The sequence below is a fragment of the Garra rufa genome, chromosome 2 (assembly GCF_049309525.1).
Source record: "Garra rufa chromosome 2, GarRuf1.0, whole genome shotgun sequence".
NCBI classification, from domain to species: domain Eukaryota; kingdom Metazoa; phylum Chordata; class Actinopteri; order Cypriniformes; family Cyprinidae; genus Garra; species Garra rufa.
Window position 1 is genome coordinate 57,563,235 of NC_133362.1, and position 21,586 is coordinate 57,584,820.

The 21,586-nt window shown below is 43.0% G+C and overlaps 1 protein-coding gene across 1 annotated transcript; it reads left to right on the plus strand.

Annotated features, from left to right (window-relative positions):
* Positions 1 to 5,253: 5,253 nt before the first annotated feature.
* Positions 5,254 to 20,877, plus strand: LOC141326002 (tripartite motif-containing protein 16-like). The gene is made up of 4 exons (XM_073834715.1): positions 5,254 to 5,685; positions 6,365 to 6,457; positions 6,514 to 6,723; positions 20,456 to 20,877. The coding sequence occupies exons 1-4, from the start codon at positions 5,254 to 5,256 to the stop codon at positions 20,684 to 20,686; spliced, it is 966 nt and encodes a 321-aa protein (XP_073690816.1). The 3' UTR covers positions 20,687 to 20,877.
* Positions 20,878 to 21,586: the final 709 nt, after the last annotated feature.

A 21,586-nucleotide genomic window follows, 5' to 3' on the forward strand; every position in this document is an offset into this window, starting at 1 on the left:
AATCAATCTGAATTTACAAGTAATTTCAGCTATTTTTATTAGTTGCTATTAATTAATTTAAACTTTTTTTTTTACTTAAGTTACAATGACTTCAAGTTGATTTAACTTAAAAAATTTAAGTGCAACAAGGAATTTTTTTGCATGCAATTTAACCTCTGACTAAACACAAGTAAATAGGAGAGCTGTGGTCTCCTTCCTTTTAAATTCTGTATTTTTAAAGACATTGACATAAATGTAACAAAATCTGCATTCAGTGACACTTCATGTTGCCTCAACTTATAGGTCTACTGTCATATCAGCCAGCCCTAATAAAGGCTGCTAATGTCTAGCAAACTTAAAGGACTGTAAATCTTATCAGAACACATTTTCATCAAACCAGTTTCTCTATTTTAGTGTCACTACTTGACCATGATAGCAGTGAAAATTTGATTAGCAAATTAATCTGTTTAATCTGTTCATCTGTTTCTTTTTAACAGTGGTTTTCCAAGAGTTGCTCAAACCCACTTGCTCAAAATTCAAATTGAGTCAGACCTGGACAGCGTATGTTCTTTTTTAGTTTGTAGCATAAATGTTTTGACCTCTATTTCCTTTTTTAATAACGTAACAAACAGCAAGAACATTGCTTCAGATTTGTGACGGTGTAAATTCCCAAGTAAAATCTAACATAGAATACATTGACCTTGGTTGCAACGAACAACTCTCAAAGCACTTGAAAATGCATCCCCACAGTGTTTTAAGCGTTCGCGTCCCGTGTTCGAAATTCCGACTCAAGGACCTTTCCAAATCCATCCCCTATCTCTCTCCCACTTCACTTCCTGTCATTACTGATCTGTTTTATCACAATAAAAGCAAAAATGCCAAAAAAATAAATCTTATAAAATTTTTTAAAAAGACAGTGATAAACGTGTTTGCCCTTTATATGTCAAAGAAACATCAAAACTAGCTACTATTAAACCAGGCAGTTTGCTCTCATTGATGTGGAATGTTGTGAAGTAGTTTTATTTTTCAAAGAGAGAGAGCTTGAGCCAAAGATGTTGATTTGTCATGTCTTTGATCACCTGGAGCCACTTTTCACAGAGCCTTGTGATTTTAGGATTGCTGGTATTTATAAAACTCATTTTGGCCACACAAGTATGAAGAAGCTGTTGGTACAGAAAGGTATTTGCTGTAAAGGATAATGGCAACCTTACTGTTTCTTACAGCTTTACATTTACTGTAAAACTGACATTATTGCAAAATATATCTTACATGACATTGATACAAATAGTTAACTGTAGTATACTATAATATAATTTAGTAATTATAGTAAAATTATAGTTTCTTTATGTGGGATCATGGAGATTACTGAATATAGTTTCGGTTTTATTGATTTCTGAATATGATCTTACATTGTAACACATACACACACAATTATATATGGCGATAATACCGCATATTGCGCTACTGAGCCACTCAAAATTACCGCAAGGGAAATTCCTTTACCGCGACAGCCCTAGTCTAGGGTTCCTCTGCCTGCGTTGGAGTGTGACCCACAGCGCAGGACAAGGAGCTGCAGGAGGCCTAACACAGGATCCCCGACCGATCACGGTTTGCATCGCACACGAAATTAAGGTATTATTGTTTGATTTATTTGTGCTTAGAAGAGTAAAGAGGCCAATTATCAGTTTATCTGGCCACCACAAACACAATGATCCAGGCCTGCAGTGCGGTTGGTTATGAATGACTGGTGTGTGTGTGTGTGTGTGTGGGCCCACAAGTGTTTAATAATGGTTCATACAGTGTGATTCAGCGTGCTTAGGAGTTGTAAATATTCAAAGTGATATTCTTACACCCAAAGTGAGTTTTTGTACAATTATTTCAAGTGTGTTAGTTTGCTAAATTTATTCAAAGTGTATTTGACATTGTGGTCAGTAACTTCACACATCTGTGACATTTTCCTTTTGGGGTTAAATTTGTATCAAACTTGAGATCAATTTAATTGTTTAACTATTTCACATCTTTGTTTGTTGATCTATTTCTTGCTCTTGAAATATGGGCTCAAGATTATACCGTAGACTTTACACATACAGGATCCACTTAGGTCTCTCATATGGACCCCAGCCCTATACTGGTTCTCATGGATTCATAGAGTGAGGCCCTGGTACCGGACGCTCCACCATGTCTGGCTACCGAGGGGACAGAGGCGTTCTGCAGGGCCTACTGTATGGACACTCTGGAGTAGTTTTAGCAAGCCGACCCAAGCCGGGGCCAAACAGTGCTTCTACATTAGCCACATTTAAATGCAGACTCAAAACTCACCTGTTCAGTTGTGCATTTATTGAATGAGCACTGTGCTACGTCCGAACAGTTTGCATTATTTTATGTATAATCATTTTACTGTATTAATTAATTTGAAATTCTTCTTCTTCTTTTTTTAAATCATCTTAAATGTTCTTAATTTTGTTTTTATTGTTGTGATTATTATTTTAAATTTTTATGCTATTGTGATTTTAATTCCTTTTTATGTACAGCACTTTGAATTACCATTGTGTATGAAATGTGCTATATAAATAAACTTGCCTTGCCTTGCCTTGCCTTACCCATTTGAGGTGAGAACACAGGAGGATACCGGCTCTACACAAAGGCTATAGAATCTAGTGAATGTGTTAGGGGGTCCAGCCCCCAGATCTACAAATATCTGTCAGTGAGGTAGCACGAGCCAGCACCCAGGAGGATGCAACACTTCTTTTTGAGTGAACTCATAACCTGAGTGGGCAGGGGAAAGCCTGAGCTTAGTAAACCAGAGTGATGGCATTCACTATCCAGTGGGCCATCCTACGCTTGGAGATTCCTCTTCTGCCGGCCTCCGTGACAGACAGAGAGCTGGTCTGAGATCCTGAAGCTTTCATCCGGTCTGCTCAAATGGGACAAAGCAAAGCTAGGTCTGGGTCTGCCTCCTCCGGTGTTCACCACCTGGTCCTTGAAGGGAGTAGTGGGAAACTTGGGCACATAGCCGGGCCAGGGCCTCAGGGTTACCTGGGAATCCGCTGGCCCAAACTCTAGGCATGATTCGTTGGCTGAAAATGCATGCAGGTCCCCTACCCACTTGATAGAGGCCAATGCAAGCAGGAGCAGAGCTTTCATTAAAAGAAACTTCAGCTCGACTGACTCGAAGACTTCAATGGGGCCTGCCATTGTGCTGTGAGCACTAGGGACAGGTCCCAAGAGGGTACAGAGAGCATAGACCACTTTGTTGGTTGATGTATGCAACAGTCACATTATTGTCCATGCGGACCAGCACGCGCTTGCCTATTAAATGCCCTTTGAGACGGTTGAAGGCATACTGCTAACATCTCTAGGCAGTTGATGTGGCTGTGTAGCTGAGGGCCCATCCAAACCCCCGACACTGCCTGCCCATCGTATGTGGCCCCCCAGCCAGTGGTGGAGGGATCCATGTGTATCACAGTATGTCTGGAGACCTGTTCCAGGGGGACTCCTCCCAGAAGAAATGCGAGGTCTGACCACGGGCTGAAGGTTTGGCGGCATGCCGGTGTTACTTACTCATAGCCGAGCCCGATGGTCCAGAGGAGCCAACAAGACGGACTGGAAAGCTCTATCTAGGCCCCCAGATAACATATAAGTGGGACCAGCAGGACCAGTGACTTACCTGCGGTGGGGCACCAAGGGGGAACACACGGACTCCGCTCTGATACCTCGAGTACCTACAGGCCTGGGAGGGGAGCAATGGATTGCCCCACCAGGTGGAAGCAGTGCCGGGACACAATTGCATAGCCACCGTGCAACCAGCCGCATACCCCTACGCTGGTCTGCCATCAAGGGTGGTGGGAGGATGTGCCACTAGAGAGGTTTCAGGCAGTAAAAGGTGTTGTCCACGTTCCAGTGAGCTCATCATGCACCTCCGGAAAAAAAAGGTCCCAGGGTGGATACTGTCTGTTATTATTTACATTTTTTTTTAAACTACAATGCAGAAAAAACTAATTTACATCCACTTATTCAAAGCACAGTAAAAGCAAACAAAAAAGCAAATAATTTTCTAAAGTTATTTTTAATAGGCAACAGGCTGTTTGCTCTCTCCATGTTCTCTATTTTGTCTATCAGCTGTGGGCAGAATTTGACAAATTATTTGGCATACACTTGCAAAGTTGTCCCTGCACTATATGAGGGAGAAGTCCTCCCCCTCTGATGCAATTTTCACCTGTGATCACAATTACAGAAAAATATATTGCAAAAAAAAACTGTTAATACATGTCATGTTTTCTAATGTAAAGAAGTGTTGCACAAAGCTTATATTTAACCAAATATATAAAAAAATATAAAATTAAAAATAAGGATTTCTGTGAGGACTCTGTGTCACTGCAATACTTCAAGGCAAATCTGTAGGAATTGCCAACACTGTGATACGATAAAGAAAAAAATAACAAAGGACTAAAGAATTTAACAGATAAAAAGTTAACTGGAAAATAATAGTTAAACAAAATAGAGAACATGCAACCCTGTAGTTTTCAAATAAGCCTTAACTTAATCTCACCCGCTATTATTGTTGAAAAGAAGTTGAAATTTCAATGTAAACGCTTACACTTAAAAAAAGAGAGATGATTTAAAATAAAGTTGGAGTAGATTACTTTTTGTTATGGGTGTCAAGCTGCAATAAAGTTGATAAATAATATTGAATAAGTCAACTATTTTTGTTTACATTGATTCAATGGTTGCTTGCTATCAGGGTGTGGTCTTTATGTAGTTGACTGAAGGCTGATGTTGGGTAACACTATTAAAACATGTTCTGGCCCAGTTCAGGGCTGGTTATAAGTTCCTATTTGGCTGAGATTTGGGCCAGTTATGGCTCATGTGTGGCTCATGTCTGTAGTCCAGATTTGGGCCACACAAGGGCCGTAATTCTTAGCTGCATTTGGGCCAAGTGTAACTGCTTGCTGGGCCAGACGTCAATTGCTATGTGGGTCAGAGTGTATGCAGTTTCAGATGCAGCTGAAGACACACCTGTTTTACACACGTCACTCAAACAGAAGCAAGAAAAAAAGAATCACTTGATTTCAGGGAAGGAGAAGCTGAAGTGTGGTTAGCTGTTGTGTCTTTGTGTCTCTGTATTTATGCAGTAAAATGGCAGAAGCCACATTTTCTCAGGATGAGTTGACGTGTCCACTGTGTGTGGATCTCCTGAAGGATCCAGTGGCCATTCCCTGTGGACACAGTTACTGTAAGAGCTGTATTATAGGCTGCTGGGATCAGGAGGATCAGATGAGAGTCTACAGCTGCCCTCAGTGCAGACAGACCTTCAGTCCAAGACCTGCTTTAGCTACAAACACCATGCTGGCTGAAGTGGTGGAGAAACTGAAGAAGACCAAACTTCTTGCTGACTGTTACTCTGGAGCTGGAGACGTGAAGTGTGACGCCTGTACTGGAAGAAAATACAAAGCTGTCAAGTCCTGTATAACATGTCTGAACTCTTACTGTCAGAATCACCTTCAACAACATGAGAGTTTGTTTAAAGGAAAGGGACACAATTTGATTGACGCCACTGGGCAATTACAGGAGGTGATCTGCCAGAAACATGAAAAGCTCCTTGAGGTTTTCTGTAGTACTGACCAGAAGTGTATATGTGTGCTTTGTATGGATGAACATAAAAACCACGATATTGTATCAGCTGCAGCACAGAGGACAGAGAAACAGGTATTTAAAACTAGAACACTGATGAAATATTGCTGACACTCATGTCATATCAGCACCATATTAACAGCTTACAGCATGCACACTGCACACGACAGCAGAAATTAACAGCGGCTGCAAGAAGAGTTTCACCATAAACCTAAATCAACACAACTTTTCGTAAAATAGGCTTTGATTAATCAGCATAAAATAATCTAGTTAACTATTCACCCATTCTTTGACAAAATATACATCTTTTTTGATTAAATGTGACGCTTGTCTTAATGTTAATTCGATTTTTATGACTATCACGTTTGTAATAGTTCTCAATGACTGATTCCCAATGAACATTTTATAACTGATGGCGGTTATTAACAGAAATACTGCAGTCAGTTTATTTTTTGTATAGAGCCATAGCGGAAATACTGTCAGTGTGAAGCTCTACATATATCAGTTCCATTTATAATTGAGTTTATAATACTTGCAGTGTGAAACAGACCTTATGCTTCGTGTTAATTCATGTATGATGGTAGTTAATGATTAATCATCCCTTCTGAAGTTTGAACTTACTGCCAGTAGTTTTGACTTTAGATAAGTAACTATTAAACTGCCTCACCGTACATTAACTGGATTTGTCTGTTCACATGATGATTTAGAGCCAGTAGTTTTCTATGACATTTAATATCATCCGTTTGTCCTCCAGCAACACCTGAAGGAAACGCAGAAGACTTTCCAGCAGATAATCCAGCAGAAAGAGAAAGATCTTCAGCAGCTGAGAGTCTGGAGAAGAAGAGAAGTTTGTCAGTCTCAGTTCAGACTCACTGAAGACTGAATCACTGTGTGTTCTAACAGCGCTCTGCACCGACAGCAGTGGAGGACAGTGAGAGAATCTTTACTGAGCTCATCCGCTCCATCAGAGATCAGGAAAAGGCTGCAGTGAGTCGAGCTGAAGGACGACTGGAGCGACTGGAGCGACTGGAGCAGGAGATCAATGACCTGAGGAGGAGAGACACTAAGCTGGAGCAGCTTTCACACACACAGGATCATATCCAGTTCCTGCAGGTAACAGAGATATAGAAGAACAGGATCATAGTGGACTTAAGCCAGATCCTGCTATGACATGAGATTCACAGCGAAATATGAGTGTCTTATATAATCATCAGTCAGACTCTCATCTGATCGTCTTCACGGGGGCAGCCGTGGCCTAATGGTTAGAGAGTCGGACCTGTAAACCAAAAGGTTGCAGGTTCGAGTCCCAGGTCCGGCAGGGATTGTAGGTGGAGATTGTGAATGTACAGCACTCTCTCCACCCTCAATACCACGACTGAGGTGAGTCCCTTGAGCAAGGCACCGTTCCCCCAACTGCTCCCCGGGCGCCGCAGCAATGGCTGCCCACTGCTCCGGGTGTGTGTGTTCACTACTGTGTGTGTGCACTTGGATGGGTTAAATGCAGAGCACAAATTCCTAGTATGGGTCACCATACTTGGCCTCACTTCACCTCCTTTCCTTTCCTTTCCTTTCCTTCTTCTAAAAGAGACGGCGCTTTCAGCTCTGGAATCCTCTTAGGAATAATTTCTCTGAGCTCTTTCTTCTGGAAGATATATTTAGCTGCCAAACACCACTAGTGCCACCAACAGTTCAAAACTTAACTAGATTTCAACTTTTTACCTGATTTTTTCTTCTGGTTTATTACATCATTGTGGGATTAGTGAGCTCAATAGTACCGATTCTGAGCAATGAGATTCACCTAATCAAAATTAGATCAGGTGAATCTCAAACCTGATAAAATTTATTTTTATTTGCCTGTAACACATTGATGAATTTGATCATAAAGACCCCAAACGTGAGATGAGGCTGTACAGTAGCATTGCTTCAACATATTGAAACCAAACCATACCTGAGCATGTCTTAAGGGTCCTAGTGCTTAGGGTAACCTAAGCTATCCTGTCATGCAAGGGCTACTGCTAGCTCTGCTCCCTCAGGAACTGACTCACAGAACACAGGTAGCAGCACCATGTTCAAGGGAATATAGGTAGAGTGGGGCCTAAGATGACCGGGGCCTAACCAACTCAGAAAATGGGAACGAAGTCTAGCGCGTAACCCATACCATACAGGATATTAGAAAAGTGCCCAGAGACTTGCGTGTGCACTTACCACTATATGGATTTTAGAAAAGTGCCCAGAGACTTGTGTGTTTTAGAAAAAATGTTACTAAGGGGGCTTAACAAGTGCTCAACAAGTCCTAGGTAGCAGGTGCTCAAGAAGTATCAGAGAGGATACATAAGTGGATGGGGCCCAATGTGCCCGGGGCGTAACCAACTCAGAAAATGGTGATGGTGATGGACAGTGAGCAATATTTAGGGTCAACCCTCAGCTGAGTGAGCTACTGATAATACTGCCATGGAGCTAACATTCTTGAGCATCAAAAGTGGATAGTGGTTAAGGACAGGTTCCTAACTCCCGAAAGACAGGGAGGAGCATTGCCATACCCCACCAAAGAGGCCTAAGAAATGAGATCAAGACATTTCACTCGATATGGCTGCATAGAATAGCAACGTTCCCTGCTCTCAAGCTATAGGGGGTGTACAAGCCAATGAGAGAGGCTTGTGAACCCAATGCCATTTAGTTTCGCTTTACTCATTTATTTATTTTAGCTCTACGTTTCAATTCTGTAATCACTATAGCCTAATTTGTGTTTTACTTTATAGTTTAATATACAATTTCATAGCTACTTTATAGCACGGCAACCCCAGAACTCGTGGGTCCTCCATTCAGGCTGAGCATTTTCTGTGTAATGCTGAGTGTAATGCTTTGTGATGTGCTCTCTGACGTCCTGGCTGGGTGTTTGCTTCAAAAAGCTGTTCTGCCCAGGATGCGCTAAACATGTTTCACCTCAAGGGGCTTCCTGAGTTTTGAGTCATCCACTTAACCATCATGCACATTCTCTGAGATAGAGCTCCTCTTGCTCAGGCATTGAGGGGCTTTACTTCTTAACTCCACTCAGAAGTTCGACAGATGGTCAGGCCCATCTGCATCTCCCTGTCACTGTGTTTACAGTCGAACCAGTGAATCGCCCTTCCCAGCTGTGGGCTTGAGTACACTACTTTCCTGGAGGTAGGAGTGAAAGGTGTTTCAGCAGAAACCCTTCCTGAGTGCTTTGACTCTGAGGAGTGGTAGCATTTTAGACATGTTTGGTTATTTGGTTCTGTTGGTCTATGCTCTCTATTGAGATGTAGAGTGTAGGCTTACGTTTGGCTAACTAACAACTGACGGTTTCCATTTAGGTCCTGCTGGACTGTCCTTTTAATCTGGCACTGCCTTTGTGTTGACCTAGGGTGTGCTCCCCTCACTGCGAGGGCAAGATATGCACCTCCCATTCCCAGTTTGAGTTGTAGGGACCACCTCAGGCTGTGGGTTGAGAGCGCCGCTCCCGAGAACACTATATGCAACCGTACCAGGTTGTTAAGCCCGTCCCTGTCGCCTCCTTGATCAGCGCCCGGGTTTCTTTCTTATCTTGAAGAGTCAAATTTACAGCTGTGGGTCTTGATTTGTCTGCTTCCCAGAGCTCCTTGAACCAGCAATATCAGGCTACTGGGCCCCTTCCTCTGCCTCCCTGATACGCTGCAGTAATGGTTAAGCTTGCAGTACGCTTACCTTTCAGGCAGTGGTGTAGTGGTGCCTGGAGTAGTGGGTATACGCTTCATTTATGAAGACACAGAAAATACTAATTTATTGTTTAACTGGGTCTTTAGTCTATGATTAGGTCACCTCACCTCTATCTGTCCGGGTTTGAGTCGTTCGTTCATCACAAGACAGCTCCATATAAGCTTAACCAATGCAGTCTGAGCTGGAAAGACAATTGATTAGTTCATCTCTCGAGTCTTCGGGTTTGAGTTATTTGTTCATCACGTGACAGCCCCATAAGCTTAACCTTTGCTGTCTGAGCCAGAAAGAGAATTGATTAGTTCATCTCTCGAGTCTTTCGAGTCGTTCATTCTTTTTTCACGTGACAGTTAGTCTGTTTCTTCTCTCTGAGATAATCTGCCCAGTTTTAGAAAAAATTCTTTCAGATGGCACAGATGTGGCCACAATGCAAAGTCTTGCTTTTATGAACTCAGAAAGGGATTTGTATACAGGTGAACATCTCCTCCACCAGGCCAGAGGGTCTGATGTGCGGGGTAAGCGTGGCTCTGCAAGGTAGGCCCGTGTCTCCATGATAGCATCTAACGTCTTAGAAGTGGTAGCAAAAGGCCTCAAGCTTGCTACCCTCTCGTCAAAGTCTTCCAAAAACATGGCCCTTCACTGGCATTACTGTGTCTTCTGCTGCCTGGTGATTGACAAAAGCTTGATTTTTGAACCTTGGGTCAAGGCAAGTAGCATCAGCATACTTCTCAATGTGTTCCACATTGCCAAACCTCCTAGTAATTTCTGACATTAGGGAATCCACTAGTTTTTTAACAGGGTCAAGGCTGGAGGGATTTCTTTGATATCGGGCAACAATTCTCTGGAGACCTCTTGTCATCAAAATGACTTCGGAGGCAGTCACAAACCTATGAAGATTAAAAGTTGTTTATAAATTAATTAGAACAAAATCAAAATCAGTACTGCATAATATACTTCTCTGTTAAAGATAAGGCTACAGAAAAACAGTTTAAAATGTGATTTTTAAAATGAATAATAATAAAATGTGTTGGACTACTTTTCTGCACTCAGTGGTGACCTCCTCAAATGGCTTAAAAATGTCCAAAATTTATCTAGAAATTTCCCATTCTTCTGGCGACAAGGTTGGCATTGATGCATTAGTTAGTGCCAGAGTGGAGATGATTGGATCTTTGATTTCAATGAATCTTTAAACATGTAATATGTTGAATTCCACTTAACGGCTCTTGACCCATCTGTTTTTGTGTGGCCTTAAGTTTGTCTGAAGCAACTGTATGTAGGATCTCGGTCGAACAGATCACCAAACAAACTACAGAAATCACCATATTCCAGGAGAATCAAAAATATTTTCCCTCCCAACCAGTCATCGATCGTAAAACTCAATCAAGACACCCACACGGCGTCAGCTAGTCTACTAGCCTTCCCTAGTTTGACCCGGCCTGCCCGGTTAACATTAATCCCCGTCAGGAGTACAGGAAGACGGTAATTCACAGGACCCTAAAACAGTGATAACGCGACCAGGGAGCAGAAACCGCTCTTTGTCTGGAGCGCCCAAGAAACAGATGTCCAGTCTTCTCCCAACATAAATTCCAATCATACAAACAGAAAAGGACAGATTTACACGAGCCTGCAGGGCACAAGATCCGTCCAGCGTGACTCCCGTGACCTTTCGAACATCCCGTGTTCCCCCCCCCCTGACATTCCTAATGCATCCCGTCTCTCAATTGAGAGCACACAAAGTTTAAGACGAACTTTAAGAAAGACAATCAACCTATTAGTATTGCTATTAGAAGCAACAGTATCATATGTTTTCATGTTTTCTTTTATATGCCTGATGTGTTTTATTTGATGGTTGGAGTTTAATCTATGCATTATATGCCTTTGGGAAAGGAAGTTATCAAATGTATTAGCCTGCAAACAATATAGCCTTGTTTGATACGTAATGAATTGTCTGAATGAATGCTGCACAGCAAAATGAACGAGAAATTGATATTGTGTACATTATAATAGTTTATAGAAGTTAATAACCAAACTGCAGAGAATTCCGTGTCCTAATAAATTCATACGCCTGGAGGGGCTGCGTGGGTCATGGCCCCGCCCTCGGAGAAACACCATTGGACCACAGCCCGCGGGGCGTATTTAACCAGGCCGCTTAAAAACTAATGTACCGAACCGGAACATAGCTTGAACTGCCCGAACCGAGCGAGGAGAGTCCAAACGTCCTGAAAGACTTGCTACTCTCCTCCGCAGAAGTTCGCTTGCTCATTCCAACTGCAAGGCATTCTTGCCCTCCAGAACTCTACAGAACAAACTGAAAACTTTGCGACTGCCAAACTCTTCAAAGTCTCGCAACGCAGAAGAGCTCCGAGCGCGCCAAACCGCGTAGCCAGGCAACCGAAGACCGGCTCCAGCAACCCAATTCTCAACTTCGATGGATCTCCCAAATACGTCATCGACCCGCAACCAACCAGAACTTTCACTCAGACGAGCCCACGGAAAGGAATCCCCGTTCCCGGCACAAACGCAAGTAAAACAAGGTCTCACATTCTTGCTGACATCTGGTGCTAAATTGTTAAGTCAAATCTCTGCTTTTGTGGTTTTCTAAGGTTGCGATCTAAGAAACTAGTTAAGAAATACTAGAAATTTGGGGTTTTCTTAAATTCAGTAATTTCTCATCCCCGGAACTGTATGAGTGTAAGTGTGAATGTGTGTGTGTTTGTGTTTTAGTAGAGTAGTTTTGTGTCTTAGAGTAGTTCAATAAATCGTTGTTTCATTAAAGAAGTGTCTTGACTTTATGTTCACAAAATTCTATCTGTGTTTAGATCCAAGCTACCTAAGCTTTGAAATTCCCTAACGTAATATTTTGGTTTATTTGTGATCTTGGCCAGGAGCATAATATAAACCTTCTTGAGTTGATACAGTATACTGAATTGGCCACTTCGCTGGACGAATGGTCAAGAAGTGTAATCTGTTAACTCTGAATCAATTTAATCAAGTTTCGAATATTTCGATTTGATGCATTAGTTAAATTATAAAATTATAATGAATTATAATTTGAGCTAATCCTTACATGTACTTCTATGGAAGTATTCAACTGGTGTCCTGACCTTCTGCAATGTTGCTTGGACCTCTTTCAATGCAGCTCTGACAATCAGGTTCAGTATATGGACAAAACAAGTTATGTGGTTTTAGTGGAGATGGTCTTTCAGGGCTGAAACAATGTTGCGGCATTGTCTGTGACACAAGCTACAATTTTGTCACCCACACCCCAATCATTTGTAACCCTTGTCAACTCCTCTGCCAGGTGAGCAGTATTTGACTGAGGTACTGATCCGGTAACTGGTCTCGTGACAAAAGAACGAACGACTCGAACCTGAAGACTCGAGAGGTGAACTAATCAATTCTCTTTCCAGCTCAGACAGCATAGGTTAAGCTTATGGGGCTGTCACATGATGAATGAAGACTCGAAACAGGTGAACTAATTCCAGTACAGAACCTATAGGATGTTGCGCATGCGTGACTGAACAAATCACTCCCCGAGACGACTAGTTCTTCCCAAGTCACGTTAAAGATAAGTTCAAAATAAACAAATTATTCAAGAGCGACCCATTACTACTTCGTGCCCTTTCTTTGAGTTAGTCAGGCTCCGGTTTCACCTTGGGCCCCCTTTACTTATGTATCCCTAGTGATACCGACTTGAACAGGGTGTTGCTACCAAGGGTCTGTTGAGACAGTTCCGTCAGCGAGCTAATGCAGAGCAAGTGGTAGCCCCTGGGTGATAGGCCAAGATCTAGTTACTATCCTAGGTGCTTGGCTGTAACCCCTTTAAAGGACTCCCTTCTTCTGATTCTAAGCCTTTGAGCTCTACCCTGGGTCCAGGAGGCCCGGCCCCTAACAGGTAAGTTTCTGGGGTATGCAGCTCAGGCCTTTGGCTGTAGGGGATAATGTCACTGACAGCCATCGAACTGTCCCAGGGGCAACTCCCTTAATCTTTGGTAGAGTTGGTACTTAGCGCTCGCCTTTGTGCTTGGGATGCACCCCCCTCGGCATGACAGTGTGGGTTTATCATTCCCCATAGCGACCCCTAGAAGACACAGTTTGTTATCCCCTCAAAAGGGAACGTCTCAGGTTATGTATGTATCCATGGTCCCTGAGAAGGGAATGAGACGCTGCGTTCTCTTGAATCCTCTCCATGCTTCGGACACAAGCTTCAGACGAAGAAGCGGATGACAAGTTCTCCCGGCGCCCTTTTATGCTGTGGTCGCGCTAGTAGTTACGTCATAGGCTGTCGCTGGCCAATGTTATTGTTGTGTTTAAATGTGTAGGATCGTTGTGGAATAAGCCTTGCTACAAAGCTTAAAGTCAACTGGGTAGTAGTGTTAACTACCCTGATGTATGCCAGTAAGACTTGGACTGTATACAGGAGGCACGCTAGGCAACTGAACCACTTTCACATGACTTGCCTCTGCAGACTTCTGAGGATCCGGTGGCAGGATAAGATGCCAGACACAAAAGTCCTTTGCAGAGTAGGCTTGCCGTCAGTTCACACTCTGCTGATGAAAGCCCAGACACGCTGGGCAGGCCATGTTGTAAGGATGCCAGACCACTGTATCCCCAAACAGCTCTTCTATGGTGAGCTGTCTCAAGGAAAGCAATAGCGCAGGGGACAAGATAAGCGATACACAGACATGCTCAAAGCCTCTCTCAAGTCCATGGATATTGACACCACCTCCTGGGAAACCCTGGCACAAGGCCAATCGATATGGCGCATGCGTATCCACCAAGGCTGTCAGACATCTGAAGCTAGAAGGACAACCATAGCACAAGAGAAATTAGCATTTTGTAAAGCCAGAGCTGCAAATGATGCAACAGTGGTGCCCACATGTCTACCTGACATGTGGCAGAACATTTTGTTCCTGTATTGGCCTTATCAGCCACTTGTGGATACACCGTGGACAGTCCACACCTGTTAGATGTTTAGGTCTTTTTTGAAAACGATGGACGAACATAAAAATGCCTCAGAATCAGCTTAGAAAGATGCTGGTCTTTGAATAAAAAAACAGGATGCTTCCCTTCTTCAGGCATAGTAGCTCTGCATAACCTTCCACCGATTCTTTGCAACCCATTAGGACAATTAGTTTGTCCTCAAGGTGGCAACACCGGCTCAGGCAAGAGAGGCAAGAACAACAACAATCTACCAGAGACAGCCACATCAATAGACGGCAGAGTTGACAAGTGCTTGCAGGGCTCCAGACTGCGACCAAATGGTCGCAATTTTTCTGCCAGTGCGACTAAATTTTGTGAGCGGTCGTACTGGCACGACCACCACATTGTTCATATCATAAGTGCTGCCCTTTCTGTTTCCGTGCTTAAAGCTGCGCAGCGCAAACACACTTTTCCAAGCTCAGAACAGCCTTATACGGGAAACCAAAGTTGATTTCTGTTAATAAATTCTGAATTCTGTTATAAACAGCATGTGACGGTGGGAATGAGGAGGAAGCAATTGCAGGTTAAACACAGTTTATTGAAGTGAAAACAGCAAACGAATACAACGTGATGAAGATGAGTGTCTCTCGGATGGGTGGTGCAAGGGCAGATGGTCGACGGCGGTGAGACAGCGTGGTGTTCCAGACAGGTGAGGATTCAGTGGAAGTGTCGTGATGATCGGTGCAAGAAACACGAAGACACAGACAACATCCAGGGGACGAATACTCCAAACACGGCAGGGTGAACACACAACACGGTCGAAGTCCGGGGTGAATCATCTGACAGGGTAAGAGAGAATGAGGTGAGTATAAATAGACAGAGATGATGAGCTGCAGCTGGTGCGGGACTGATTGGCAGCTGCGCAGAGACCGTGACGAACAACATAGACAAACTCACAAATCACAAGACATGAGAAGCCGGTCGATCTCAATACCGTGACAGTACCCCCTCCCCTAGGAACGTCCCCTGACGTTCCCAGACTCCTTTACCTGTCGATTGTAATCATCAATAAGGGAGTGATCCAGGATGTCCCTGGCAGGTACCCAACTTCTCTCCTCCAGACCGTAACCTTCCCAGTCCACCAAGTACTGGAATCCGCGTCCCCTGCGCCTTGAGTCCAGAATACGATTAACCGAATATGTTGGTTCCCCATCTACGAGTCGCGGCGGTGGGGGAACCGGGGCTGGCGGATTAATGGGTGCAAAAAACACGGGCTTAATTTTGGAGACATGGAAGACGGGATGAATCCTCCTGTATACTGGAGGAAGTTTAAGGCGGACTGTCACCGGACTAATGATTTTGGTGACAGGAAACGGGCCAATAAATTTGGGAGCAAGTTTATTCGATACGGAACGGAGCGGAATGTTCTTAGTAGAAAGCCACACTTTGGAACCGACGACGTATACGGGAGGCCTCGACCGGTGGCGATCAGCCTTAGCCTTGGTGCGCGCTCCCACCTGGAGTAGAGTCTCGCAGGCTCTAGTCCAAGTGCGATGACACCTCTGGACAAATGCGTGAGCGGAGGGAACCACGACTTCGGATTCCAGACTGTGAAAAACTGGTGGCTGGTACCCTAAACTACATTCGAATGGTGATAGGCCCGTAGACGATACTGGTAATGAATTGTGGGCATACTCCACCATTGAGAGTTTTTGGCTCCAGGAGGAAGGATTTCTAGCGACCACACATCGCAACGTTCTTTCCAAATCTTGGTTGGCTCTCTCAGTTTGTCCATTGCTCTGAGGATGGAAACCTGACGAAAGACTAACAGTAGCCCCCAGTAACCTACAAAACTTGCCAAAATTTGGACACAAATTGGGGTCCCCTGTCGGAGACCACGTCCGTCGGGAGGCCATGTAACCGAAAGACGTGATCCACAACAGTCACCGCTGTCTCCTTGGCTGAGGGTAATTTGGGCAAGGGAATAAAGTGGGCAGCCTTCGAGAACCGGTCCACCACGGTTAAAACTACCGTGTTACCCTGGGAGGGTGGGAGGGCGGTAACAAAATCTAGAGCGATGTGGGACCAGGGTCTCGAAGGTACCGGCAGCGGTTGAAGGAGCCCATCAGGGGGTCTGTTGGAAGTCTTGCCAATGGCACAAACTGAGCAAGCCAAAACAAAACTGCGAACATCACGAGCCATACGAGGCCACCAAAATCGTTGCTTGACCAAATAAATGGTTCGACTGACTCCCGGATGGCAAGCTACATTGGAACAATGTCCCCACTGGATAACCTCGGACCGTAATCCCTCTGGCACAAATAAACGATTCGGTGGGCATCCGGCCGGAGGCGTTACCCCTTCTAAGGCTGTCTTAACCTTCGATTCGACCTCCCATGTGAGAGTTGAAACGATAAGCGTCTCAGGAAAAATACTCTCGGGAGTGGACGGGCGATCGGAGTGGTCAAAAATGCGAGATAAAGAATCGGGTTTGACGTTCTTGGAACCCGGGCGGTACGAGAGAGTAAAATCAAAACGTCCGAAAAACAATGCCCACCGAGCCTGCCTAGAGTTCAATCTTTTAGCCGTTCTAATATACTCGAGGTTTTTATGATCGGTCCACACAATGAAAGGTACCCCCGACCCCTCTAACCAGTGGCGCCATTCCTCCAATGCCAATTTGACTGCCAACAACTCTCGATTACCAATATCGTAATTTGATTCAGCTGGTGATAGACGATGGGAAAAAAACGCGCAGGGATGCATCTTGTCGTCTGTGGGAGAGCACTGTGATAACACCGCACCTACCCTCACCTCAGACGCGTCGACCTCCACCACGAACTGACATGATGGATCAGGGGTAATCAGGATTGGAGCCGAAACAAAGCGACTTTTCAGTTTGGCGAACGCAGCCTCGGCTGCATCCGACCACCTGAACGTCGTTCTGGGAGAGGTCAAGGCGGTCAGAGGCGAGGCTAGTTGGCTGAAATTGCGAATGAAACGCCGGTAGAAATTGGTAAACCCCAGAAACCTCTGCAGGGCCTTACGGGAATCTGGAGTTGGCCAATCCACCACAGCCTTGATCTTCTCGGGATCCACACGCACTCCCTGGTGGCGTCAAGTTGGATGGTATCGGGGGAGATGGAATTACCGGCGGCGTGGGCGGCGCAGCGGGAAGTTGCATTTGCTGCATACGCTGGGTGAGCTCGGACACTTGCACCACGAGAGCCCGGATGGCCTGTCCGGACTCGGCCATAGTTTTATCCTGACTGTCCATCCGAGAGACGCAGGCTCGCATGAAGTCCTCTAGCGTGGATGGGGAGGAGCCTGCTGCTTCCATGACGGTCAGATGATTCTGTGACGGTGGGAATGAGGAGGAAGCAATTGCAGGTTAAACAGTTTATTGAAGTGAAAACAGCAAACGAATACAACGTGATGAAGATGAGTGTCTCTCGGATGGGTGGTGCAAGGGCAGATGGTCGACGGCGGTGAGACAGCGTGGTGTTCCAGACAGGTGAGGATTCAGTGGAAGTGTCGTGATGATCGGTGCAACAAACACGAAGACACAGACAACATCCAGGCGACGAATACTCCAAACACGGCAGGGCGAACACACAACACGGTCGAAGTCCGGGGTGAATCATCTGACAGGGTAAGAGAGAATGAGGTGAGTATAAATAGACAGAGATGATGAGCTGCAGCTGGTGCGGGACTGATTGGCAGCTGCGCAGAGAGCGTGACGAACAACATAGACAAACTCACAAATCACAAGACATGAGAAGCCGGTCGATCTCAATACCGTGACACAGCACTGACGTATAGTAGCCTATGTCAGAAAACCAGAAGTAATGCCAACTTGTGGTGTTGTGGCAGAAATAGTCGAATGTTGTTACATTATTTATTTCAGGGTTTGTACAACCTTTTGAGAGGATAATTCAAGGACTTTTCAATTACGTTCAAGCACTGCGCACAAATATTTCTAGCTCTTTAAAGCTCTTATGATCCAATTCGAATGTTTTTTTTTATGGCCAAAATATACTTTGTGGTAAACAAAAACTTATGTAAAATTAAAAATACATCAAACCACAATTACAACCAGTATATGGCAATAATAATCTGTATAGTTTATGCATATACAATTTATACATTATGTGAAGATTGTATTAAAATCACTTAAATTAAAAGTTGTGATATATTTTAGAGTCTAATAAATGTTGAAAATAACGGCTTTCAATTATACTGTAATGTTAAATGGCTGTAATTAATAGGTAAAACTGAGGGAAAATGCATTTAATAGAGACACCAGTAGCAGTATTGATATCAATACTTCATTAATAATAGGCTACTTGGTAAAAATATGCCATTAAATGCATATTTTAAATATTTTTTGTTGTTTCTACATTAATTTGAAGATTCAGTGTGAAATTATGACAATATAAATATATAAATATGCGATTAATCATGATTAATTACAGAAAAATTTGTGATTTTTTCTTTTTTTTTGTTGTTGTTGTTGAAGGTGCCATAGAATCGAAAACCGTATTTACCTTGGTATAGTTGAATAATAACAGTTCTGTACATGGACATGACATACCGTGAGTCTTAAACACCATCGTTTCCTCCTTCTTAAATAAATCTGGTGTTTGCAAAAGACCACTGAAAAATAGGCTAATCCTAACATAGCAGCAACTATGACGTAATAGTCTCAGTATCATTAATAGTTACGCCCCCAACATTTGCATAGCCGAATCATCAGAAGTTCTGCAGGGGCTATTGTAAAAAAACAAAAACAAAGCAAGGACAAAAGTGAAAATGGCAGATCAATCGAATAAATGTTATGTTCCAGGTTGTGCAGGAGATGTCAAGTGCAGGGATGGTTTATTGCCTGTAACTTACTCAGAAAGGCAAAGAAAACAAATAAGGTGTTCTAATAAAATAAGGCGAGCCACTGAAAGGACATGGTTAGCTTTATGCTAGCGGTATCCTGTTACATTGCAGTACATAAGATTTCACTTACCACATAAACAGAGAGATGTGTGAACGATGGCGAATGATTTAAAGATCCTGAGCATCAGTAAAAAGCATCTAAACTTGTAAAATATGTGGCAAATACTGCCGCTGTAGTACACAGAGCATGTGCGATCACAAAAGTAAAAGGTAAAATGATCGTGCATTCAAAACGGCAGTTTCAATGCCCTGCATATTAATAACGGCTCGAGCTCTGTGATTAAATATATATTTTCCTCCATGTGCGAGCTACTGTCATGAGCTGCTCTGTGAAACAGCCAATCAGAGCAGAGTTCATCATTAATATTCATGAACCTTCCAAATAAGGTAATAACAGACCATTTCATTCTAGGGACAAATCCTAGGAATCCTAGAAAGTCTTTGTCTTCCTTTGCCACTCTTACCTGATAAAACATTGCTTTAATGTTAGTCATTGGTTTTTGTCTGAACCACAGAAGAACTCTAACGAATGAGTTTGTGAGGTTAAGGCCTTGTATTAGCTGACTTTGCAATGGTGTGCCTTTGTATTCGAATACAACACTCAACTTGCCCTTATGACGGTGGTACACCCCATGATGTGAAATGTACCAAATCTTACCATCACATCAATATAACTGATGCTCTGGCACTTTCTCAGCATAGCCTTGATTAACCATATCATTGAGAAAATCTGCAAGTTCATGCTGGAATTTCATATCTTTTTCAAACTTTCTTTTTATTCCACAGAAGCGCTGTTTGGCAATGCAAAGATCGTTTGAAATAACAACATCTCTGTCCCTGAATGGCAATTTCAAACCGTAATGTCCATCTTTGAAGTTCACAGACTTCTCCATGATTCCGATGAACTTTGCATCCTCTCTGGACATTTCTTCATTATTGCATTATTATTGCAATTGTATTACATTCTTCTTTTGAGCATTTAATATTTTTAGACGTTTAGTCTGAGTTAAATCTTTTTTTGACTCATTTTATCTATGAAAGAAAACATGCCTAATAATTACGCACACCTGAATAGTGTATAACAGTGTATAGTACTGATATTTTATAATGAATATGAGAAGAATGCAGCTAATACTGTGAAAGTGCTGGACTGAGGTGAGTTACTAAAAATCAAGTCAACAAGAGCCATACAAATCTGATAGTTGTGCATGTTACTGGGTGAAGTGTGGAGCTGATGAGTTTTGATTTCTGTTTTCTGTAGACTTTCCAGTCTCTCTCAGCACTTCTTGAATCTACAGACGTAAATGAAGATCCCTTAAGTTTCTTCTCTTTTGATGACCTGAGAGAATCTGTCTGTCAGCTGAGAGACAAACTGGAGGATGAGCTCAAGAAGATCTCAGACAGAGGTAAAGTCCCGAAAATTCATCTGTGCTCAGAAATAAGTCCGTCATCATCTAATATTATGAAGAATATCACATTAGAAATGGCTTAGTAATGGATGCAGGATCATGAGAATCACACTGCTCATGTCTACTGATTTCCACAGTCACATTCACCAACATTGTTCCCAGGACCAGGAACGAGTTCCTACTATGTAAGTCCCAAACAGAAAACTCACCGAGTGTGTTCGAGTTTTTCCTTTAGAAGGAGAAAGAAAACATAAAAGTAGAGTTTTATTACGAAAGCTCCAATCAGGATTTTTGTGGCTGATCACTGATTTGTTTCATCATGTAGCTTTAATTATAGAGGTGTTCCAGTCTGGATATACTCAGACTAGGAATTGGCAATATGGAGTTAAAACTGTATTATACAATATTTTCTGGTGGTTATTGAAAGGCTGACCCAAGCCTATATGGGGCCCTAAGCAGAATGTTATTTGGGGACCTCTCTGTGCCACTAATATGACTGATTATTCTCAATGCTTGATTATTCGCACACTATAAATCTAACACACCCATTATCAATTTTATTTATTGTAGATGTATTGCTTACATCATACCAATGTTTTTATTTTTGAACAATTTTTAATTGTCAAGTTACCTTTACTTATATAGCGTTTAACAATACAGATTGCGCCAAAGCAGCTTTAGTGTTAACCTGCACCTCCTCGTAACATGTCTCACGAGTTTATATTTCAATTTGAAGATACCATGAAAAATTAGATTCCTGCAAACATTTTTCTATGTCTAGAATAGTATGCTACAAAACCATGTTGCTTTTTACTACTAAGATGCAGTTTTTTGAGCATAAGTTACTCCATAACGGATACAAACAATAACTCTCCCAGAAGAAATAACACCTAAACAAAGGAATAACCATCCATTCTAACATTCTAACTAAACCGGGATTTACAGCAGTGGATGCATTTGTGACTCGTTATTACGACAAATCT

Bases quoted from the DNA above. Each gene is read 5' to 3' on its own strand.
- LOC141326002 (XM_073834715.1), top strand. From the start codon at position 5,254: ATGAGAGTCTACAGCTGCCCTCAGTGCAGACAGACCTTCAGTCCAAGA. The intron at 5,686-6,364 runs GTATTTAAAACT...TTTGTCCTCCAG, and splicing joins CACAGAGGACAGAGAAACAG to CAACACCTGAAGGAAACGCA. The intron at 6,724-20,455 runs GTAACAGAGATA...TGTTTTCTGTAG, and splicing joins ATCATATCCAGTTCCTGCAG to ACTTTCCAGTCTCTCTCAGC.